The 25,489-nt window shown below is 48.4% G+C and overlaps 1 protein-coding gene and 1 long non-coding RNA gene across 6 annotated transcripts; one reads left to right on the top strand and one right to left on the bottom strand.

Moving 5' to 3' along the window:
• Positions 1-982: 982 nt before the first annotated feature.
• On the top strand, positions 983-2,817 carry LOC111851546 (uncharacterized). The gene is made up of 3 exons (XR_002840041.2): positions 983-1,017; positions 1,217-1,359; positions 2,692-2,817. It is a non-coding gene; the product is annotated as an uncharacterized lncRNA (long non-coding RNA).
• Positions 1,480-23,603, bottom strand: adcy3a (adenylate cyclase 3a). Of its 5 annotated transcripts, none has more exons than XM_072702515.1 (21): positions 23,380-23,603; positions 21,694-22,574; positions 20,466-20,615; positions 15,771-15,916; positions 14,820-14,931; positions 14,292-14,419; positions 10,847-11,005; positions 9,972-10,137; positions 9,196-9,315; positions 8,957-9,099; positions 8,386-8,547; positions 8,106-8,193; positions 7,794-7,910; positions 6,293-6,564; positions 6,059-6,140; positions 5,673-5,831; positions 4,812-4,958; positions 4,594-4,710; positions 3,943-4,069; positions 3,692-3,816; positions 1,480-2,793 (listed from the first exon to the last, which is right to left on the bottom strand). In XM_072702515.1, the coding sequence occupies exons 2-21, from the start codon at positions 22,366-22,368 to the stop codon at positions 2,611-2,613; spliced, it is 3,378 nt and encodes a 1,125-aa protein (XP_072558616.1). In that variant the 5' UTR covers positions 22,369-22,574; positions 23,380-23,603; the 3' UTR covers positions 1,480-2,610. The 5 variants fall into 5 exon arrangements, with proteins under 5 accessions (XP_072558616.1, XP_072558620.1, XP_072558619.1 ...); XM_072702519.1 differs by having other exon boundaries at positions 5,673-5,795; XM_072702518.1 differs by having other exon boundaries at positions 9,196-9,312.
• Positions 23,604-25,489: the final 1,886 nt, after the last annotated feature.

Below are 25,489 nucleotides of genomic sequence, written 5' to 3'. Positions count from 1 at the left end.
GTGGATATTATTGATAAGTACTGCATTAGATGTGTAGCTTAAACCTGTAACCAAATGTCATAAAATCCCACTATCTCACCCTAGAGTAGCTGCTTAAAAACAGGGGATGAAAGTAATATCTGTGACTTTGTGGCATGAACAAATAAATGGTTTTAAATGGAATAATGCGCATGAATAAACAGTTAATGCAGTATTGGAAGGGTATTCCGACCAACTTTGTGACAACTCTAAAAAAGAACATTTCTGTTGTTGTAGTTACCCAAGCCTGTATCTAAAATAAAAATCAAATAATGAATCTTCACCTAACCCCCCCTTACTGTGTTGTATATCTTACTAATGTCTGTTACAGTTAGGTGTTAACCTATTTGTTATTTGAAATTCCTCCTCACACATTTAATTGATATAGCCCAGAATATGACTTTTCCATTTATGGTATTTAAATTCCACTTCCTCACTTCTTCTTAAGTTTAGGTGGGTGTTTTTAATGGACATCAAAAGGGGCATCTTCAGCTTTCCTGCTCTATCTACCAGTCCTTTTTCTTGTTTCCAGCCCTTATGTTTGTTTCATCTTATTAATCTGGAGTGACATTCTACAGTTCATTACAGTGTCATATTTCATTGTATAATTTCTATTTAATTACAAGTTCTGTTTAAAAAAAATACACATATTGGAGGATAATATAAATATTTTTCCATGTGTTCACTATTTTATCTAGAACTAAAGAATTCAGCAGAACATCATATCTAAAAATACAATAATGATGCATGTCATACAGAATAAGGTTCTTAGAGAACTTAGGCAGATGGTACTTCACTGAAAGCCACCAAATAGCAGCCAGGACTACACTCCATCTGATTCACTTCAGGTCTGTCTAACCTGAATTTAGCCTGCTGAACGTGTCTGTGAGTGTGTACCTCTGGCCACTTCCTCAAACTTCATTTTCTTCTTTTGGCTAAAGTTAGAAATGGAGGAGACACAAAGATGTGACCAGGAAGCAGAGCTACCTTTCACACAAGGTAGATGGCGCTATTTAGTGACTTCTGGTCTTTGAGATGCAAACAATTCCATTATGACAATGAACATTTCCATTACAATATAATCCGGGAACAGTTAATGGATGAGCAGCAAATGACCACTCGGTGTTACACATTCCTAGGATTTTAAGCTCCCTGGGCTCGATATTTCTGACATTTTTACAATTTATTTACTTTGCAGACACTCATCCAAAGGGATATACAACTGAAAGCAGAGTCAGACAGTCCTTGGAGTAACTGGGAGTTAAGGGCCTTGCTCAAGGGCCCAACAGTGACATCACTCTGCTGACCCTGGGATTAGAACCAGCAACCTTCCGATCACAGGTACAGTGTCCTAACTTGCCAAGCCATAGACCTTCTACCTTTCTACAATGGAGGCTGCAGTGTGCAAAGAGGAAAGTTTCCTTCACAGTTTAGTAAAAAATTCACACATAGTGGGAGTCATAAACATTACATTGAGATTTTTAATCAATACATTTAAATTACAAATAATTCAAGAGCCATTCACAGTTCTCACACCTGAGTTTAAGAGTTTCAAAAAACATAAGTCTGTCGGATGTCCTATTCATACATATCCTTCCCAATTTCACTCTGGGGATTCTGTACTGAGGGATCAAACTAATTACTATAAAAGCTAAGAAATGAAGGCAAAGAACAATAAAATAAAAATGTGCTTGAAGTATTTAGGGCAACATTACATGTAACATCTCTTTGGGCCCTCAGGAATTTGGTCTCATGGTCCAAGCCCTCTTTACAGAATCCCAGTCAGTAACTCCACCATCTGGAGATCAAACCACATTCCTATTTTCCTGTGGTGATTCAAGATAAACTTTTTCTTTTATCTTATCTACAGTCATGATTTCTCGGCCATCCCTGAAATCTGCTAAATGAATTTTACATAAAAACTATATATATCTACGTATCCTCAATGTATCGGTCTTTCATACCTCCTTTATTTTTCCACAAAATGTGTGTTGCAACCAGAGTATAAAAATATGTGTGCTTTTATAGTTTACAAAAGAAGCTGGGGGGGGGGGGGCAGGGCAGTGGAAGAAGACTATTGCACTTTCATCCAGTCTGGCAGGAAAAACACAGCGCACAAAAGAGTACTGTCTGCGTCAGAATGCAGCCTTCACGTGCCGAGATGTCCAACACACACACACACACACACACACACACACACACACACACACACACACACTCACCATCACCACCCCACACATCCACGCACAAGTCCTTACCGGTGTACTCAGAAACGGGCACAGGAAAGGGGTCAGAGACAAATTTGTCAGACTTCATCATCTCTTCTCAGGGTATAGGAAATATAGAGAACACTAAAATAATGCTTTCTTTTCTGTCATGTGGAAGTATCTTTTAAGAATTATATAACTAAATATTCATCTACCATAATCGTCAGTATTAAGATGTTTAAATGATTATGAGAGTTTAACCTTTTATGTAGCAGTATCTGTGTGCTTGTGACCATATGCCAAAACGTATGTGGACACCAGTGAGAGTGTGTATGTTTGTCTGCCTGTCTGTCTGTCTGTCTGTAAAACAGAGATGGTATATGTGTCAGGAGCTGTCTACCACTTGGTGAGGGAGGGTAACAGAGGAGCTGTTGATGAAAGAACCTTGTTTATCTCTGCCCTTCAGGAAGAAGGTCAGGAGCTCTCCTTTCCCTTTCACATAGATGGGCCCTCGGCGCACAAACCGGAATCCATACTCCTTCAAGATGATATAACAGTCCTCCACCACCTGGGGGCGATAAATTTGTTACAGGGCAGTTTAATTGACACGTTTTACTGACCAATGGTGCATTCGATTATTTCTCTCCAAGTCTGAACTCGGATGAAAACGTCACGAAAAACGTCACTTCCCGTCGGAAACACGCCTCTTTTATGACGTTGATGTTGGACAAGATTTTGTTGTCAGAGTTGCCCCTGTGACGTAATTTCAACATGCCGGCTTACACACTCAACAGTAATTCTATTTTATAAATCTTTAAAAATGTTTATTTTGTTAAATGTATTAATAATTATAAATGTAACTGCACGTATTCGATTTAGAGAATACCATATCATGACCGTAAACAGTATCCTATCATGCAATATCAGATTTTTACCAGACTTGTTAGTGTCCTTGGTTTGTTTGTAGTTTGTTTGCCTCTCGAAAAAAGAATATTGCTATGAATGTGCTAAAATATTTTATAAAGCTTTTAATGTGATTTGACTAGTTCGTGTTTCTTGTTTGTTTGTCTCTCGGAAAAATAATCTCACTCCAAATCTGCTAAAATATAAAGCAACGACACACAGCAGCGTGTTCATGGAGGCAGCCATGTTTGTTCCGAGATGTGGGTAGATTGTCGAACGTGACGTCACTCAACTCGGAATTTCCGAGTTCCGAGAGAAAAACGAACGCACCACAAATATAAAATTTTACATCTGGGAAAAAAAACTGAGATCAGAATGTATGAATGTCAAGGTTTGTAAACAAAAGTGTGGCTTGAAAATATATAGTTTGTTTTACAAAAAAACAACCCTGCCCCCAAACCCCTGTGCATTCTGCCACCCAGGGGAATACCAGCCATGAACTGGGGGTTGAGTTCAACTAAACCCGGGTTCATCTCATTATAAGAGCTAGATGTGTGCACTACCTGGATGTTTCCCATTACTCCGGTGGATTCCATACGACTGGCCACATTGACCGTGTTGCCCCAGATGTCATAGTGAGGCTTTCGTGCCCCGATGACTCCCGCCAAAACACCGCCCTTGTTGAGTCCTGGAAAGAACAACAATCTACAGCAGTGAGGAACACTTCCCTTCAGGCATGACAGGCACAGCAATACGCTGACAGACACGGACACAGGAGTGGAAGCACAGATGCCGGCGGGGCGAAGATGCTAACCGATGCGTAGCATGAAGTTGTTGAAGGACTGGTAATTAATGTTCATGAGGGTGACCTTCATGGCCAGAGCAAAGTCAGCCAGGTCTGCTAGGTGCTGCCAGCGCTCTCGGTCTGACTGCTCCTCCTTCTGCAGGGCACAACACAGACTGGCATTTCACCTAAACATCATCATCATCATCATCTTCAACACTATCACCAGGGTTCCCATCATCATAACCACCATCATCATCAGCAGCATCATCCTCATCAGTAACACCATCATCAGAACACTATTATGATCAGCAACATCATCATCATCATAAGCACCAGCTGTGTAAATGTACGGTTATAATACTTTTGTAATTTATCTGTAAACGGTAAAACTGTTATTGTAATAATACTGGTATTACTACGACTGCCCAAACTCTGACAAGTATAACTGCTGTTATTCCTGTAGTGTGAATGTCCCTCCAGTACATGCAACTCCGGATAAACCGACCTTTACACAGACATAGCGAATCATTATCATGTCAACAACTGATATAGCTAAAGGCATCTTCTATAGCTATAGATTAACATATTGGTGACTGTGACTTTCAGAAATGCGTAGCCCACCGTTACCAGGTCTGAAACAGGTGCTTGACATAACTATAGGTGTAGCTGCGCACCCACCTTCATGTAGGTGTAGCCATTGGTGTTGACATCTGGTGTGACACCTGATGCTGCCATATAAGTGCTTCCGATGGTTTTAATCTTGGTGATGCAGCGGAACTGAGGATTGTCCAACAGCTATAAAGCAAGAAGATCAAAAGTAGAACAGTAGATTTCTCCCATTTATACATTACTGTGCATGAAGACGGATGGCCAACATGTTCTAAACAGTCACTCACGCTGTCAAAGTCAGATATGATCTCATTGAGGAACCTCAGACACTCAATGCCCCCGTTGTTGATGCTCTCCTCCGTGTAGAAGTCAGAGAAGTTCGGGATAGAGGCAAACATCACTCCAATCTCATCATATGATTGGCTGTATAGCTCCTGCAAGGAAAAATAATGATATATTCAAGGTTATCAACAAATTCCCCTAATCTGTAACGAGGTTAATTAGAATCTGTAAAATTCAAATAAAATCATTGGACTGCATAATGTGACACTCGGTTAATGGCCCGCTTTTCAATCTTGCTGAACAGGAACATTTGTGGCACATGGGTAAATGTCACAGTGTCCGGAAAAAACAAAGAGCTCATGCCTGGTGGATGGGAGAGAGAGATTGCTGACACCTTGCCCAAGTCACATTAAACTGGAGAGACAGCCAATGATGGCCTGAACCATAATGGTGCGAGGGATTTGATGCTTCCACAAAAACTACCTTGCAGGGGATGACTGGATACCAAAGAGGTCTGGACTTCATTTTCAGTATATCTTTTCCTACACTACAAACACGTCACATCGAAAACTCCAGATTCCTCAAAAATGATAAAAAAAAAAGCTAGACCTGAGCTGCCATGACAACATTTTGCCAATGAATAACATAGTATTTTAAATTCCCCATTCCTGCTCCAAATGTGTTAAAGTCTGATCCACGAGTAGCAGCAATGTACATACAGACAGCAGCAAAGAGTCTCAAGGGATCATACATAACAGACAGAACACTGGAGCCTTGCCAGCTGCGCTGCCCCTAGTGGACAGCAGAAGTGTAGGTCGGAAGTTAATCCCTGCCCAATGATAACTGTGGCCCAAGCATACCCTCACCTCATCCCTCTTCTTTGATCCCAGGAAGTGCCTGGCCACGTGCTCGGGGAGCATGTTGGCTACCAGAGCTTCGTTCCAACGTCGCATCTCATACACCTTCTCCTTCTGGTTGTGTACTTCAACCTTCCAGAGAAAAAGAGTGCGTGCCAGCTTCTCCACCTGGGTGAGGGGGAATGGGGATCGGCCAAGAGGGGTCACTCCAAGGTGCAAGCACTCTGAGCCCCCATCTGATTACAGCTTACGACATCAAAAATGTGTGTGTTGATACACTGTCCAAGCTGCAGGAGGCCGTTAGGGCCCCAACAAGTCTGTACTGCATCACCATCACCACCCGACAGATCCCCTGAGCAAACCCGGCTCACTCCACACGCATACGGAAGACCTACGTGACGGGAGAAGTAGTAAAAGCTGAGCATCATGATGAGAATCATCACGGTCATCTGGTATTTGGAGGGGACCATGGACAGCCTAGACAGGGAAGGTACATGTTGTAAGTGATGTCTTGCTAACATGCTCTTCTGTAGCCACCATCACTGCTGATGACAGTGCTACACCAGGTGCAGCCTTTCTGCTGCGGGCCACTCGATGAAAATAACCACGACCACTGTAATGGCACTCACCTATAATCCTTGAAGCGGAAGAGGTCGTACTGATCATAGATGTCCCTCCAGCTGTAAATGTTGACCACGCCGGTTGCCACAGTGATGAGCAGCATAAGCGTGAGCTTGACCATGTGACTGACCTGGACCAACATGGTGGTCGCCACGAGTGCCAGAATGGCAATGTAGCTGTAGTACTTGGGATTCTCCGAGCAGCCCCCATCGCCAAAGGACTCCAGAACGTCTCCTAGGCTGTGGTTCTTTGGCAGCAGAGGAGGCTGCAAGCAGCTGAGCTACAAAATCACAGCAGTAGATGAGGGTATGAGAGATACAGCATCCACATGCCAACGTTACCCCGGGACTACAGAAATCCCAAGGCTATACTCTCCTATAGCGCCTCCAGGAAACTAAGTGCTGCACTCAGGGGAAACAAAACCTGCCAGTTTCAGACACTGCCTATTGATGCAACCACTGCACTCATATAGACAACACTGCAGTAAACACTGCACTCATATAGACAACACTGCAGTAAACACTGCACTCATATAGACAACACTCCAGTAAACACTGCACTCATATTGACAACACTGTAGTAAACACTGTACTACTGTAGATCACATGCTGGACTAAACTGCCGTCCAGTAAGATCTGTCTCCCTAGCCCCCCCACACACCCCCCACCTTCCACCGGCGCTTCACTGCAGCACAGGCTTCCCCCGGGGGGCTTCCCAAATGAGCCAGCAGGCAGGGTATCAGACAGCTAAAGCTGAGCTAATAGTGCCTTCTGAGAATAGGGCTGATTACATCCATCGTCACACAGACAGACCCCAGGAGAGTTTCACAGTATCAACAGGCTAACAGAGCTCAACAACACAGTCAGACCTCAGATCCACAGCAGGGATGGACTGGACTGGACTGGACTGAACCGGACTGGCCCAGAGCAGCACTCAGCACAGATCTACATACAAATATAAAGCAATAAAGCTTGTGCTTCACACAAACACCCAACAGGAAATACCATGTGGAAACAAGGCCGAAATCCACCCCAAGGTGCAGCGGATCGTGACCTATGATCATGCCTTTGATAAGTAGAGCAGCTCCTTTGCGGGGGGGCGGGGGGTTGCTGATTGGTGGAGCTCCCACCATCCATCACCTTCCTGAGCTGCACAACGCCTGCAGATTCACAGTTCCATGCTGAGCCGCCTTTTAATTCTTCACTCATAATGTTGGCACAGTTGCCAGCCATTCTTAGAATGGCTTCTCGAGGTGATTACAGCTTGTAAATTGCTCCCCCCGGGCCCCTGCACACATGAGTCTTTTTGGTTGCTTCTCCGCCCTTCCCTACCTCACCCAACCATTTTTACTACCCTTCCTCCAACCTTCCTCTTGTTTATATTTCGGTTACAATGAATTCTTGGGGGAATGTAGCCAGTTTAAATTGCGCTCTAATTAAAAATATCACGTCGCCGTCGAGACATAGGAAGGCAGAGAGGGAGAGAAAGGGAGTGGGAGAGGCCGCTCACCATGTCCACGATGTCCGCCATGGTGAGGATGAAGATGGCTGCCATGGCCCATGTGTTGCGGGCCCAACGCGTGCGGTCGATCCATGTTGAGAAAGACACCAGTTTCTTGGGGAACATCTGCCTCACACACACATTCATTCGTCATTGTACAATCTCCATCACGGAGAGCGACAGTCCAAAAGCCAGAGCAATGGACTAGGGGGGTAGAGGGAGGGGTCCTGGGGGGCAAGGCGAGGGATGGGGGCGGAGCGAGGAACCAGGGGTGGGGCAACAAACTAGGGGTGGGGCTATGGACCAGGGGGAGGAGCTCACCCGTGGGAAGATGGCAGCCACCGAGCAGATAGTCAGGATGAGCAGCAGGATCTCGCCCACTATGAGGGTCACATAGTTCACCACCAACCTGGGAATCATAAGCAGGTAGGAAGCTCAGGGAGGGAGAAGAGCTGCTGTGTGTGTGTGTGTGTGTGTGTGTGTGTGAGTGTGTGAGTGAGTGAGTGAGTGAGTGTGTGAGTGTGTGTGTGTGTGTGAGTGAGTGAGTGAGTGAGTGAGTGTGTGTGTGTGTGTGTGAGTGTGTGTGCCTGCAGTTACTCACTGGGGGTCTATAAGAGCCTCCATGGCAGCAGTGAACAGCAGCACCATGCAGGAACAGCTGAAAGCTGCCCCACTCTGCTTCTCCTTCTCCACAGAGTACCGGGTCTCCAGATCAGGATCCACAAAGCGCAGGGACAGCTGGTTGGTGTGCCGGCCCTTCAGACTGCCAGCAGGGGGTGCCATGAGAGGGGGAAGAAAAACAATGGAAGAAAGGCAGACTCAGAGGATATGAAAAGACTTGCACCATCAGTTGATACCAGAACATCAATACAGACACTCACACAAGATGAGGATCCCAATACAGACACAGGCCAATGAACTCAGTACAGATATTCCCACTGGCTGATGTGCTCAGTACAGACTCACCTACAGTCTGAAACCTGACCCTACAACTTGCTACTGGTTTCTTGCACCAAAGTATCTTTCAGTTGGGTACTGAACTGAATGCAGGTTAAGTGCCTGTCTTTGGGTGCACATGATATTCCACAGCAGACACCCCTGGGGACAGAATCTGCAAACTGCAGTCCCAGGTCAGGACTCGCCAGCCACACCCCCAGCACTCCTCTGCTTACGCCTGTAAGCTCTCTCTTTCCAGCAGTGCTTCATTCAGCAGTTTGTTCAGTTCCTGCTCATTCTCCTGCGCATCGATGACCCTCTCTGCCAGGTCTCGCAGTCGCAGGCGGCGACGAGGGTTTGGGAAGGATGGGTTCACAACCTGAGGTCAAGATGGGGTCACAGAAAGGTCAGAGAGGTCACTGTTTAAGGGCACAGGCTGATGGGGTGCAGGGAGGGCATGGGTGCCTATGGTTACCTGCGTGTCGAGCTCCTCAGGCTCCTCGGGCGTGGTGCAGGTGGTGTGGACACTCCCATTACACTGTGTGGTGTTGATCAGGACTGGGGAGTTGCCATTGGAGGAGGTTACTGAGAGCTTCTGAAACAAAAGGGGGGAGGGATGGAGCAGAGAATGGAGAGCAGCGAAGGAGAGGAAGAAGAAACGAGAGAAAGACCAATAAAACAAGGGAGAGGACAGGGAGCGGAGATACAACATAAAGAGAGATGGAAGAAAAGAGGAGAGATCAACAAATATGTAAGCAGAGAGACCAGAGAGGGGAAGAGACCAAAAAGAGACATGGAAGGAGGAGAGAGGAAGAGACCAAAGAGAGATGGGAGAAAGGAAGAGACCAAAGAAAAATATGAAAGGAAGAGACCACAGAGAGACAGGAAAGAATGAGAGAGGAAGAGACCGAAGAGAGAGGAAGGGACCAAAGAAAGACAGGAAAGAAGGAGGGAGAAAGGGACCAAAGAGAGGCAGGAAAGAAGGAGAGAGGAAGAGCCCAAAGAGAGGCAGGAAAGAAGGAGGGAGAAAGGGACCAAAGAGAAACAGGAAAGAAGGAGAGAGGAAGAGCCCAAAGAGAGGCAGGAAAGAAGGAGGGAGAAAGGGACCAAAGAGAGACATGAAAGAAAGAGAGAGGAAGAGACCGGGGGAGTGATCAGACACAGGGACAGCCTGCAGCACTTTGGAGGGGCCCTGTGATTGAATGCGAGGGTCCCGCTATGCTCCCCTCCAGTGCTCAGGGTGAGACTCACCACCCCGTTGATTCCGTTCCTCCCGACCGGGCCCTTGGGCACGACCACCAAGTATGTCTCGATGCCCTTCTCCTTCAGGTACTCGCAGCGATCGCCGCCGTTCCCGGGCTCCACATCAAACTCCCCATGCAGGCACTCCATGGTGCTCTGAGAGATGTGCACACGTCTGGGGGGGGGGGGGGGTTGGGGGAAGGGGCACAGGGAGTGATGGTGAGAGGCATCGGTCACTTTAACACATTTCATGGAGGAACATGCTTCCGTTGGATGAAGTAACCCCTGTCCATGGCCCTCACCTATTCAGACAGGCTCCCTACTTACCCCATATGATTTATGAGTTAGGGAGTTTGCTTAAGTGCTGAAACGCAATGATGAAATGCACTCAGTCTTTATAGCATCCAGAATAGATTAGATTAGATAAACTTTATTGATCCCAGTGGGAAATTCTTGAAAATGCAGAGCTGCATCGGCAGCAATTGAACCAGGGCCTCTCAGATGGTGTGAGAATTCTACCACTGAACTACCAGTGCAAACAACAAGATTACAGCTCACTGGGACACAGCAAATCCCTCCCGTTCAGCCAAAGAGGGACTGAGGTGCTTCTTTACCGTCTCACTCTACATCGGTGCTGCATGATTTCCGACATCTGATTGGTGGATTTATAAAAAGCAGACGTGTGTCCCTAAAGAGAGCCTGATGACTTCTGTGTGACACGTCCTCGCCAGACGTGCGGCTGAGCATGACTCAGGCAGCTTCTCCAGGGATGACACCGGCAGAGCAGCTCCACCCGCTTTCAATCATAAAAACTTCGGCGTATAAAATGGATTGTCAATTTCCGGCATCACTCCCCCTGCGGATGGCTGCCCCACGTTACTCACCCTGGGATCCCTCCTGCTTCCATCTTGTTGGCGACGGTGACGTCAGTGGACCAGACATCATACTGCCAGCGCTTCTGTCCCAGGACTCCCCCCAGCACGGTCCCGGTGTGCACGCCGACTCGCATGTCCACGTCCGTCTGGGTCTTCTCGCGCACGTACCTACAACAGGGAAGCAATGGCATCATGGAGATGCAGGTGGAGTGACTGGACAGATCTGGAAGCTCAGACTGTCCAGAGGGATGGTGCCCCCACAGTCTGTCCCTGCAAACAACAATGGATTTCATGTTGCTTGGCCTGACATAGTTAGTGTATGTCGGTTTGGGTGAACGGGTCCGTCAAGTTAAAAAATAATTTTATATATATATATATATATCCATCCATCCATCCATCCATCATCTCCCGCTTATCCGAGGTCGGGTTGCGGGGGCAGCAGTCTCAGCAGGGAAACCCAGACTTCCCTCTCCCTGGCCACTTCATCTAGCTCCTCCGGGGGAATCCCGAGGCGTTCCCAGGCCAGCCGAGAGACATAGTCCCTCCAGCGTGTCCTGGGTCTTCCCCGGGGTCTCCTCCCAGTGGGACATGCCCGGAACACCTCACCAGGGAGGCGTCCAGGAGGCATCCTGACCAGATGCCCGAGCCACCTCATCTGGCTTCTCTCAATGCGGAGGAGCAGCGGCTCTACTCTGAGTCCCTCCCGAATGACCGATCTCCTTACCCTCCTCCTGAATCCGAGGTGCGATAATCCCGCAGACCCTGCTCTCCAGAACCCCCGAATAGACCTTACCAGGGAGGCTGAGGAGTGTGATCCCCCTATAGTTGGAGCACACACTCTGGTCCCCCTTCTTAAAGATGGGGACCACCACCCCGGTCTGCCAGTCCAGAGGCACTGCCCCCGATGTCCACATGATGCTGCAGATGCGTGTCAACCAGGACAGCCCCACAGCATCCAGAGCCTTAAGGAACTCCGGGCGGATCTCATCCACCCCGAGGCTCGGCCACTGAGGAGCTTTGTAACCACCTCAGTGACCTCTGCCCCCGAGATAGGGGAGTCCCCAAGTCCCCATACTCTGCTTCCACATTGGAAAGCGTGTCGGTGGGATTGAGGAGGTCTTCGAAGTACTCCCTCCACCGACCCAAAATGTCCCGGGTTGAGGTTTTATTTATTTTTATATATATATATATATATATATATATATATATATATATATATATATATATATATATATATATATAAAATTACATACACATACTCAGTGACAAAAGAAATTGAAGAACCCAGACCGAGTGGTGGAAATGAAATGAATCTGCATGTGGTGAAAGGTCATGTGACTGTATCGTAATGGATATTAGATCAAACAGGCAACAGAATTGGCAGTATGGGCACACTGCTGGTCCCATGTCAGTAGGGTATGGCACCCTCCCCCCCAGGCCTGGAAACAAACGCCATACAGTTCGGAAGGGAGTCCTACAGCAATTGTATCCTCTCCTGTGGCAAGCCTCAGACCGGCACTGAGTCTGAGTTGACGTCTGAGCTGATCCCGCACATGTTTGACTGGGGAAAGATCGGGGGACCTGGCTGGCCATGGGAGGATCTCAACATGACGCAGGCAGTCCATAGACACACACACCGTGTGTGGATGAGCGTTGTCTTGTTGAAGGGGGGGGGGGGGGGGTAAGACATGCGGACGCAGGATGTCACTGACGTAGTGCTGTGCCGTCAGGGTCCCCCAAATCACTACCAGAGATGACGATGTCATACCCTATGGCTCCCCACACCTTGATGCCAGGAGTAACCCTGGCATCTACAATATTGGCAGGATTGGTCCTCTCCCTTGGCGCCACCATGGACACGCACGCACACACGCACGCACGCACGCACGCACGCACGCACGCACACACGAACGCACGCACACGCACACACGAACGCACGCACACAATGGCCATCCATGGTAATGCAGAACTGAGATGCATGGCTGAACACGATACAACGCCACTCATCATCAGTCCATGCCTCCCAGTTATGGTACCAGTCCAAACACAGCCGTCTCTGCGCCGGTGTTAACGGCAACCTACGCATGGGATGGTCAACCCGTAGTTTGGCTGATGCCAGTCGTTGAGACACAGTGCGGGATGACATGGGGTGTTGTAGAGAATCCAATACCTGTGTCTGGATGGCAGACGCAGATGTCATGGGGTTCTGTAATGCTTGGTGCAAAATACAATGATCCTCCCTTGGTGTGGTCTGACTTTGGCGACCAGAACCTTCATAACGTTCATGTGCCCACTGGATCCAACATCGGGCGACTTTGACATCTGCATGCCCCACATGCCGGGCAATTGCACGATACGACCATCTGGCCTCCTGCAAACCCACAATGTGACCCCTATCAAACTCCAGCAGGTGCTGGTAATGCTGTCTAATACACATCCTCTGTGTCTGGTGACTAGACGAGCCAGCTAAATGTGCAAATCAGATCATCACTTCTGGGCTCTTAACTTTATTTGTCACTGAGTGTGTGTGTGTGTGTGTGTGAGTGGGTATACCTTACCTTATGGGGACACAATGTCCCCACAACGTGATGAATATACGTTTTTCTTCCCTTATCGAGATCAGTGTCCTGGTCCCCATATGGGAAAACTCAATTTAATAAAAATCTGTGACTCCAATAAAAAAACTAAAAATGCAAAAAACTCTTGTATTTTGCTTGCTTACTTATGGTTAGGGCTGGGTAGGGGTTAAGGTTGTCATAGTCAGCGTTAGCATTTTTTCCATAGAAATGAATGAGCAGTCCCCACAAAGACATGTTTACCCGACGTATGTGTGTGTGTGTATATGTATCTCAGGGGACACATGTAAAGTGAACTTTGTCCCAAAGTGACGGCATCAGCAATCCGTGGCAGCATGGTGTGGTCTGTGAACGTGGCCTCCTTCTCATAAAACAAGCTTTATTCCTCCCTGGGAGACACAGATTTACGACCTAAATGACCTTTAAAAAGTTTCAGTGCTTCTGAATGAAACGATGATAGATGACAGGCCCTTTTCAGGGTAGATTCTCATGCAGTGGGTGCTGGTGATTTTGGGGTTAGGGTTAGTTACTAGCATTAGAAGATTAACTGGACCTCTTAACATTAAAATTGGTTGACGAGCACCAAGACATCCTGTCCCAGGGTCAGTCAAACAAGACAAGACAAGGTTCACAGGATTTATCGGCTTTGAATAAACCCTCTTTAGTTTGCAGTAGTTTAATATTTCTTTTGTGCTTTATATTTTCAATAATTGCACGTGAATATCCTTTTTCATGAATCAAATTTAACGCACATACTGTTATATCGGAATGAGGAATACAGCCATCTTATATGAAGCCGAACGGCACCAGCAGAAAGACTGATTTATTTGAGACAGACAGCTCACTCTGTCCTGAAAGGCATTATGGGAGGTACTCACGAGATGGCCTCCACCATGGCGAGGCCCATCATGATGGAGCAGGCGGCGTGGTCCTCGCGGTAGTCCGGCAGACCGCAGATGCAGTAGTAACAGTCGCCCAGGATCTTGATCCTCAGCTGGTGGTATTTCTGCATGAAAAAAAGGTGGGTGTGCAGAGATGAGAAAGTGCTAAAAAGCTAAAAGCTAACTGGAGAAAGAGGGCAATGTGTGGCTCAATGGCTTAGGATGCCGTGTCTGGGATCGGAAGTTGGTGATTCAAATCCCAGGGCTGGCTGACTGATTTCATTGTTTGGCCCCTGAGCAAGGTCCTATATCCTAATGGCTGTTGGGACAGTCTGACGCTACTTTCTTAAATGTATATTGCTTTTGAAAAAAGCATCTGCTAAAATAAAAACCAGTCCCTAGCAGTGACCTAATGAATGGACAAATAGTTGCAGAGACGGTCAAAGACAGCATGGCGGACTGAGTGTGGACACGGTGTCAGAGAGCTGCCTGTCTGTACGTCACACAGGAGAAAATGAGACTCACAGCAGCCAGCTTGTCGAAGCGAGCAAACAGCTCATTGAGCAGCTTGACGAGTTCCTGCGCACTGCACGCTGAAGACAGCTGCGTGAAGCCGACGATGTCCGCAAAGAGGATGCTGTAGGACATGGAGGGGGTGTGACATGGGGAGAAGGCCGGGGGAGAGGGCTACATTATGTGGCTGAGGAACCAAACATCAGAAATCATCTCAGGCTGCACACCATCATAATACCAGACCCAGTTTTAGCCTCACGCTACTCACTGCTTGGTCAGCATGGTCCTGCCAACAGCCCTTAATAGCTGTTAATGAGACTGCAGCCAGCGACCGAACATAGTGAGAACTCCCAGAACGTGCAAGTGTGAACCCATTATTTATGCTTTCACTCTTGTAACATTCTTGCTGTTGTGACGTCTCCCTGACATTCTCCTGACACTCTCTTAATGTTCCTGCTGTTGTAACATCTCCGTGACGTTCTCCTGACACTCTCCTAATGTTCCTGCTGTTGTAACATCTCCGTGACGTTCTCCTGACACTCTCCTAATGTTCCTGCTGTTGTAACATCTCCGTGACGTTCTCCTGACACTCTCCTAATGTTCCTGCCGCTGTGACGTTTCCATGATGTTCTCCTGACACTCTCTTAATGTTCCTGCTGTTGTAACATCTCCGTGACGTTCTCCTGACACTCTCCTAATGTTCCTGCTGTTGAAACATCTCTGTGACGTTCTCCTGACACTCTCCTAATGTTCCTGCTGTTGTAACATCTCCGTGACGTTCTCCTGACACTCTCCTAATGTTCCTGCTGTTGAAACATCTCTGTGACGTTCTCCTGACACTCTTCAAATGTTCCTGCCGCTGTGACGTTTCCATGATGTTCTCCTGACACTCTCCTGCCATTGTGACATCTCCATGATCTTCTCTTTACGCTCTCCTAACGTTCCTGTTGTTGTTACATTTACCTGACGTTCTCATGGCGATACATGTACATGGTGTTGAATTGCTGCACCTCCTTCTGGCTGGCCTCCTTCTGGCTGGCCTCCTTCTTCATACCACGAAGCATCTCATCGGCAATATGCTTCGGCAGGATGGACAGCAGCAAACCCTCCTGTGGACAGGAACATGTCCGTCCCATGGAGGACTGTGAGTTTGCATGGCAGTGTGTGTGTGTGTCTGGAGAACGACAGGACATAGGATAGCTCATTTGCAGACATGATTCGCTCAAAAATCGACAAGCTTTCCTTGACAGGATGATAAAAACCACGAGGCTGCAACCCTGTGAATAACCTGGTAGTGAAGGACAGCAGAGAATGAGTGGAATCAATACTGATGAGAAACAGAGGGGGAGAAACCAATGAAGCAGGGAAAGGTAACAGAGCAGTGCGTGACACCCCGGCCCGTATAGGATCTACGGTGGCTGGAAGAGCCTGGAGCATTCACACCGAGAGGCATCCCCAGACCGTGACAATGCCGCAGTGAGGGAAACAAAAGAACAAGACTCTGCAGCTCCATCTTCTCTGGAGGCTGGTCGCCATGGTGATCTACAGCGTGGGGTGCGTTACGATTGGCCAGCTGCACCCGTCTGACAGCAGCCCCAGCTTCCCCATTAGTATTCTGGGAGTTTGTCGCTCTCTCCCTGGCAGAAAGTGTATCATAAATAGCACCAATCAGAGAGGTTCCTGGTCTCTGGTGGGAGACATGGATGCGGGAGAGCAGCTTCGCTCGGGGGCATCGGGAGACACCAGGAATCCCTCTGAATGCCAGCTAACCTCCAACTCCACCCAAATCCTATATCTGTCAATTATCTCCTAACCATCCGTTACCTACTGCTGCACCCTCTGTGTAACTAAATCTCATCCCTCATACTAACTGCTAACCCAATTCAGTCTTAACTCACATTAGCCAGTCCTACCTCCTGCTAAGTAACTCCAGAGCCAGTCGTACCTCCTGCTAAGTAACTCCTGAGCCAGTCGTACCTCCTGCTAAGTAACTCCTGAGCCAGTCCTACCTCCTGCTAAGTAACTCCTGAGCCAGTCCTACCTCCTGCTAAGTAACTCCAGAGCAAGTCCTACCTCCTGCTAAGTAACTCCAGAGCCAGTCCTACCTCCTGCTAAGTAACTGCTGAACCAGTCCTACCTCCTGTTAAGTATCCCCTGAACCAGTCCTACCACCTGCTAAGTAACTCCTGAGCCAGACCAAACCGTATTTTCTTAAATAGCAACATGAAGTAGGAAAGAAGAATGTTTATGAAGTAAATGTTGAACATGTATGCATAAGCAGCACTATTTTTACTATACTAGAAGGCTTCTTGTTCTTGGCCATTAAAATGACTGCGCTCCGTGTTATTAGGCCACGCCCATGCCAGCGTTTGCCCTTCCTCCCCAGCCTTGTAACAGTGCATAGGCCACACCCATGCCAGCGTTTGCCCTTCCTCCCCAGCCTTGTAACAGTGCATAGGCCACGCCCATGCCAGCGTTTGCCCTTCCTCCCCAGCCTTGTAACAGTGCATAGGCCACGCCCATGCCAGCGTTTGCCCTTCCTCCCCAGCCTTGTAACAGTGCATAGGCCACGCCCATGCCAGCGTTTGCCCTTCCTCCCCAGCCTTGTAACAGTGCATAGGCCACGCCCATGCCAGCGTTTGCCCTTCCTCCCCAGCCTTTTAACAGTGCATAGGCCATGCCCATGCCAGCGTTTGCCCTTCCTCCCCAGCCTTGTAACAGTGCATAGGCCACGCCCATGCCAGCGTTTGCCCTTCCTCCCCAGCCTTGTAACAGTGCATAGGCCACGCCCATGCCAGCGTTTGCCCTTCCTCCCCAGCCTTGTAACAGTGCATAGGCCACACCCATGCCAGCGTTTGCCCTTCCTCCCCAGCCTTGTAACAGTGCATAGGCCACGCCCATGCCAGCGTTTGCCCTTCCTCCCCAGCCTTGTAACAGTGCATAGGCCACGCCCATGCCAGCGTTTGCCCTTCCTCCCCAGCCTTGTAACAGTGCATAGGCCACGCCCATGCCAGCGTTTGCCCTTCCTCCCCAGCCTTGTAACAGTGCATAGGCCACGCCCATGCCAGCGTTTGCCCTTCCTCCCCAGCCTTGTAACAGTGCATAGGCCACGCCCATGCCAGCGTTTGCCCTTCCTCCTCAGCCTTGTAACACTGCATAGGCCACGCCCATGCCAGCGTTTGCCCTTCCTCCCCAGCCTTGTAACAGTGCATAGGCCACGCCCATGCCAGCGTTTGCCCTTCCTCCCCAGCCTTGTAACAGTGCACTGTCTTTATTTGCTCCTTAATTATTTGGTTTTGGCATAAGGGCCCAGCTTTTAAAATGTACACCTGCCAGCAAAGTTAATAGTTAAAACATGTATTTTTAAAAACAAATCTCCATGCTTGGAAAAACAAGATCACAAAGGCACCAAATACCATCATAATCCTATCAGAAGAAACTGAAGGAAAAACTGGCCACTTCAATACCCCCGGATTATAAAACTTGGCATAAAAAAGCCCCCTTGCATTAGGAACAAACTGATGGAACCATTTTCTACAGCTGTATAGACACTGCACTGATACGCTGAAGTCTGCTTGTTTCGATGGCTTGGAGCTAAAACGTTCCTGAATATCTCCTGAACCACTCAGGGTAAAACCTGAGCTCTTTAAAAACTGATCGCCTGAGCTGCTGAACGTAAACAAGTGGCATCATTAATGTGTCAGATTATTACAAATGCATCTCAGAAGTAATTGAGTGTTCTTGGACCAGGAAGAAAATGTTGGAGAGAGTTTCAGCCAGGCCTGGCTCAAGTTCTGAGACATAAAGGGGCGCAGGACTCTCTGGAGTTTGTAAGAGTTCAAAAAGTCCTTCACATTTTTTTGGCTTCCACCCTATTCACAATAACAAAACAGCAATCCGGAGATTGGCTGGCATGTGGCCTGTCTGGGGGGTGGGCTGAACCCGGGTCTGGTCAGGCCCAGGCCCACCCAGGAGGCCCCATGGAGCCGGGCCTGGTTTCACTTTCAGACACCGGCTTTTGGAAGGAACCCCAATGAAGACAAACACAATTCAGTATTTCAGGAGTCAGGCCTCTGCACGTTCTGTCTCTCCTGCTGAGTGTAGAGCTGGATGGTGCTGCCCTGTCTCTCCTGTAGGGATGCAGCAGATACATAAACTCCCAGAAGTCTGCAGCTATTCAGTGTGTGTATGTATAACCAATGTACATAAATAAATATATATGTGTATTCATCCATCCATCCTTCTTAAAACCACTACTCCCAAGCCAAGGGGGGGCTGGAGCCTACCTCAATTTGGGGTACAACCTGGATGGGATGCCAGTCCATCTCAGGGTAGTTGGGGGTGTAGTGAAGGAGATGGGAGATACAGATTCGGGAATGTAGAAAGAGCTGGCAAACGGCCAAGGAATCACGGCGGAGAGTGATGCCACAGGGACCTCAGCCTGGGAGGTGTCCAAACCAACAAGGCAGAGTGGATGCGACACCATTAGGCTACGACCACCTCGGTGACGTCGCCCGGGACGCGATATCAGACAGCATGTGACAGCACGGCCGTTGGCTCCACTTATCCTCTGAAGCCAAAACACGCGAATGACGACAACGACGTCGGCAAGCAGAGGGGAAAACAAGGCTAATTACAGCAGCACACAGAGTGCCTGGATGGCTCCACCGGAGGTAATGGGGCACCTGGGCTATGAGCCCAGCTCCTCTAATTAATTCCCCCCAGTTGATTTTTAAAATAGTCCTGTCCCTCTGTTGTCTCCTTTCCAGTGAGCTTCAAGTCAAATTAAGCTCTAAATGGGAAGACAGTAAAAGCTTGCTCACAAGGCCCGTGTCGTGCCGGGAAGTTCGACAAAGACGCGGAAAGATCCAGATCCCCCCCAGAGAGCACGGTACCCTGCTCTGTGACTGGAGCATCACCAGGGCAGCACTTTAGAGTCCAAAATCTTCAATTACGAAACAAACAAAGCGTCTCATCTCAAAAAAGAATGTCTCTTTTCAGATCAGTTAAAGCTGAGGTATCAAAATTTGACAATGACCTGTTATTGACTGTTATAAGCCATCTGTCATCAAAAGACTGGCTTCTTTTTAGAATAAAAAAGGTGCCTTAATGAAAATGTCAAATGTACAGTCCTATAATAGTGATATTAAGGTTTTGGTAAGTTACATCTAACCAAGCAACTGGCCATACTGTTATGCTGGTATGATTCATAATTGTTCAACCATTTAAACAAGGCGGCATCTTTTCACCTCACGTGATTCCTCTTCTGAATATCCTCTATCTATGATTCCTGCTTCATATCAGTGACCCCAAAAACAAACATGACTCCTGCTTGATAGTGATGACTCCATAAACAGACACGCCTCCTTCTTCATGTAAACAAACATAATTCCTGCTCCACATCTATGACTCCAAAAATAAACATGACTCCTGCTTGATAGTGATGGCTCCATAAACAGTCATGACTCCTGCTTCATATCGATGACTCCTGCTTCATATTTGATTCAATAAACACTGGTGTGTTCAACGCGGTGCATTCAGCGTGGTGAGTTCAGCGCGGTGAGTTCAGCGCGGTGCGCTCAGCGCGGTGCGTTCAGCGCGGTGTGTTCAGCGTGGTGGGCCCCTACAGGCGACGGTCCCCTACAGGAGATGGCTTACCTGCTGCTGACTCTGCTCCTCCAGGTTCAGCTTGACCTCGAGGGACTGCCGTGCTTCCAGGAAGGCCTTGCGGTGTTTGCGGTCAGCCATGTAGTACGACATGACCCCGACCGTAATGGAGCACAGGTAAACCGTCATGTTGGCCAGGAGCTGCAATACGCAGACACACGTGCACGTGGTCACATGAGAGAGACGTCTCACGCAGGTGTGGGCCGTCAGTCCATCTCCCAGCACTCTGCCAGGACCTGCGTCTGTCCCAGCTAACAAACTTTCAGCTGTGTCTGTGTACAGGCAGCTTTCGACATACTTAAGTTATCTGTAATACGTAATAAGTAATACAAAATAAAGAACATATTAAATAAATGAAAATATAATGCATGAATCTGAATTAAATTTAAATGAAGGAGCACATGGATGCTTTGTGCTGCTACCCTGTGCTGACAGCTGGACTTTGGTTCTGTCCCTGCAGCGATGACACGCACGCATGCGCATCCCCCCGAGCAGCGTCTCAAACAGGCGTGGACGGTGCTCGGGCTGTTTACGTTTCCAGGAGGCCTTGTAGGAAACACCCATTTTGAATCCAGTGTCAGTCACAAACAAGCTCATGGGAGTTTCACTTACACAAAAATGTTCTGAAGGCAGAACAAAAAACAACTGATTCAGAGAGACAACCAATCAGATTGCAGAGGATAACCAATCAGATGTCTTGGACCCACCTCTTCTACAATATGATTGGTTATCTCTTTGAACCAATCATTTTTTGTTCTACCCTCAGAACATTTTCGTGTAAGTAAAACTCCCACGAGCCACAAACACCCTCCTCCATCCTGCTGGTGTTCAGTCACATGCTACATTTCACCACCTCTCTGCTACCATGCCAGTCACACACTATTTAAATTCCATTTACTTGGCGAATGCTTTTATCAAAAGCAACGTACAATCGAGAAATTAGGCTCAGCCAGTCTCCAGAGCAACTGCGGGTTAAGGACCCTATTCAGGGGTCCAATGGGGAAATCACTTTGCTGATCCTGGGTTTTGAATCAACAGCCTCCTGATCACAGTGTCCTAAACCACTAAGCCACACGCCTGACCCCCACCACAGCAGCCCAACAGTCTACCACCCCTGGAGCTCAACTCATCAGGTATGATTCCTCTATAAACAAAGTGGTACGAAAACAAACACCCATCTGCCGGGAAAAAGGAGGGACGGTGCCGGGAGGTCACCCACCTGCCTGGCCAGCGCCTCCCCACGGAGGTTATCCTGCTGCTGCTGAGCGATGGTCACCCCCAGCACCAGCGTGTGGATACCGCAGGAGACGGCGGCGATCAGGACGATGGGGGTCAGACGGAGTGGCAGAGTCAGGAAGAAGGAGAACGTGAAGAAGGCCTGCCATCCTACCGTGTCGCTAGCCTGATGGAAGCGGGCGAAGTTCAACCCCAGGTAGGAGAAAACCTGGGCGGCGATGAGCACCCAGAGGGTGTAGGGCACCACCCTGCGGGACACGCGGTCGGGGAGCAGCCCCAGCCGGCACAGCAGGTAGAGCAGGACGTGAGCGGCCAGGCCCACCGACGCCACCACCAGGGTGGCCAGCTTGTCGTCGGTGTAGACCACGGCACACATGACGATGACGTAGCAGTCGAAGAGTGCCGCAAACACCACCAGCACCAGCAAGGTCTCGCGCCGCTGCCTCCGGAAGTAGGTCTGGTACAGGTTCTCCAGCGAGTCCGGCGAGAAGGTGAGCCGCATGAAGCGCGGCAGGCATATGCAGCACCCTGTGCTGCGCACTGTCACCTCCTGGGCCCGGCCCACCGCCTGGCCCGGGTCCGACGGCAGCGTCACCGAGCAGTCGGCCGAATACTCAGCGGAGCACTCCGGCTCTGAGAAGGCCCGGTTCCGGGGCATTTCCAGTCTCCCTGGTATCTTCGCTTTTCTTCAAACAGGGAAACTGTCCTAGGCTCTGGCAGAGTTATGGAAATTACTAGAAGGAGAATTCAGCGTTGTCTAAGAGCCTGGCGTCCCCGCTGGCCACGCCGGCCCATCCGCATGCTGTCCATCCGGCAGGGACATGGTGCTGGAAAGCCCGGTCCGGCGTGGTCCCCGCTGTCAATCTGTGTATGTGAAACAGATTTCAACTGCGATCAGCGGTGACTGTGCGCCAATGTCTCACCCGACTCTCCACGCCGCATCCCACAAATAGCTAATGGAAAGATAAGCACCTAAAAATGTTTTAGATGAAATACGGAGCAGTGCTCCCTGTCACATTACCTGTCTGGCTTTTACCGAGCGGGACTCGGGCTGCTGCGGTGCCGTTTTTATGCGCCGCACACCCGGATCACGGCGACAGCCGTCGCCGCTGCCCAGATCAAAATGCAAATTACCGGGTAAAATCATTCACGTCCGCGGCTGTAGCGCCTGCGGCACGTCGTGTCCTGACCGGAACATGGAGTCGCGTTGCCGGCGGTATCTGACAGCCCAATCCGGGGTGATATGGAGCCGGAAGGTTCCGGGTAAATAAATGCTATGAAGCAGCTGTCGGACAGCGGTCTGCTTTAATGTCTTCCCCCGACACAAAGCGCTGGAGAACCGGGCGAAGGTGCGCCCCCGGCTCCCCCCAAGCCTTCCTGCACAGCCCTGGCCGGGGGCACGAGGATGCCCGGCGTTATTTATACGTGAAAATAAACCAGTAAAGCGGCTGCTAATATGCTTTATCTGATCAATAAAAGCATAATTCTCAACGGCGTAACAGAAATTCAGTGAAGCGATATAGAGCCTCTCCAAGGATGTAGCGATCGCCCCCGCCTGCTGCCTCACAGTCCTTCGGTGTAAAATCCATCTTTGACACCTTTAACACTAACAGTGTAACAGAATAACAGTGTAACAGTGTGTATGAGCGGATGCACTGTTCCTGTTTACCGTGCCTCAATGTGCAGTAGTCGTTCCCCCGGCAGCGGCTACCGCCCGTCGGCTTCAGCTTCAGCACACAGGTACACGGACACATGGCGCGGAGCTTCCATCCTCCCGAAAGGGCGAGAAAACGGCCATGGAAACGTGGCCGGGGCGTCCGGGACCCCTGATGATTCCCTTGATCTGCTGCACACCTTCAGCCGCACAAATCACCACCGCCTCTCTCTCTCTCTCTCTCTCTCTCTCTCTCTCTCTCTCGCTTTCTGCCTATGTTTGTTTCTCTATCGTTTTTCCTTCTCTATCTCGGTATCTCCCCTTTCATTTCTCACCCAGGTGTGTTTTTCTGCTATGATACAGGCTTGCTGCTCGACGAAAGTGCGGTAACAAATAGGCCTACAATAAGACATTTCTCAGTTTCTCATAATCAATATATAAATAACATGGCATAAGAGAAATAATTTTAAATCGTTTCCCCTGTGCTGTCATTTTTAAATATAAGTGAAGTAGTCTGATATTAACCAGCTAAAACGACAGAAGTCGTATATTCAAGGCAGAGCTATAATGTAGCAGAGCCTATGTGTATTTACTGAGGTCCCAAGGTGGATGAGAGTGTTAACAGCACAGGACCTCATCAGAGTCCTCACAGGACCTCAGAGGGACCACACAATGAGGCAGAGGAGGGCCCAAAGCATGGGCGGCCAGTGAAGGCGGGGGAGGAGATGAGAGGGATCATCTGGATCCAGGAAGTCCATAAGAGACCTGGAAGAAAGCTGGTCATTTATACAGATGTGAATGAGTTGTACATTTAAAAAGTTTATTCTAGGTCCTGTAAGTAATCATCGCTCAAAAAATTCTACATAACTATTTCATTTAGTCTGGAGTTTCTGTATGATACAGTGCATTCAGACCCCTTCACATTTTTGACCTTTCTCACATTTTGTTATGTTGCATCCACATGCAAAAATCTTTTTAATTTATTTCTCCTCATAAATCTGCACTCTGTTTTAAGTGAAAACAGCATTTTAGACATTTTGGTAGATTTACTGAAAATAAAACACTAAGGCATCACATTGACATAAGTATTCAGACCCGTTGCCATGATACTTGAAATTTAGCTCATTTTCCTGCGGAGCACAGATACGGGATTTACACGGAGGCACAGGTCCAGGGAAGGCCACAAAACATTCAGCAGCATTGACGTTTCCTGGGAGCACAGTGGCCTCCATAATTCTAAAATGGAAGAAGTTTGCAACAACCGAGAGCCTTTATAGAATTGGTAAGTGACAGAACCTAGAACCCGATGGTTATTCTGGCTGAGCTCCACAGATTCTGTGTGAAGATGGGAGAGAGAGCAACCATCACTGCAACACTCCAGTGATCTGGGTTCTATGGCAGAGTGACCAGATGAACACATGAAAGCTCACTTGGAGTTTTCAAAAAGGCACCTAAACGACTCTCTGGTTTGATGAAACCAAGACTGAACTGTTTAGCCTCAGTTCTAAACATCACGTTCGGAGGAAATCAGACAGTGTTCATCAGACGCACGATGGGGGATGGAGCAAAGAGTTAGGCTCCAGAACGTTCTGGACCTCAGACTGTCCTGAAGGTTTGCCTTCCAGCAGGGCAATGACCCTAAGCACAAGCAAAGCCAATGTAGGAGCGATTTAGGGACATCTCTGTGAGTGTCCTGGAATGGCCCAGCCAGAGCCCAGACTTGAACCTAGTTAAACATCTCTGGAGGGACCTGAAAATAGCTGTCCACAAACAGTCCCCCTGCAATCTGAGAAAGCCGAGGAGGACCTGCAGAGAGGAATGGCAGAATGCCCCAAAATCCAGGAGTGCAAAGCTTGTCACTTTATACTCGAGCGAACTCGACGCTTTCATCGACGCCAAAGGTGCCTCAACAAAGTACTGCGTAAAGGGTCTGAATACTTATGTCAATGTGATGTTTCAGTGTTTAATTTTTAAAAAAATTAGCTAAAATTTCTAAAATCCTGTTTTTGTGTTGTCATTAAAGGGTATTGAGTGTACATTTAAACGTTTAATGTTTCTAGCATAAGGTTGCAACAAAAATGTGAAGGTGTCTGAATACTTTCTGAATAACATTTGGTCCCCACAA

This window comes from Paramormyrops kingsleyae, chromosome 19, assembly GCF_048594095.1.
Source record: "Paramormyrops kingsleyae isolate MSU_618 chromosome 19, PKINGS_0.4, whole genome shotgun sequence".
Classification (NCBI taxonomy): Eukaryota; Metazoa; Chordata; class Actinopteri; order Osteoglossiformes; family Mormyridae; genus Paramormyrops; species Paramormyrops kingsleyae.
This window is presented reverse-complemented; position numbering and strand designations above follow the sequence as displayed.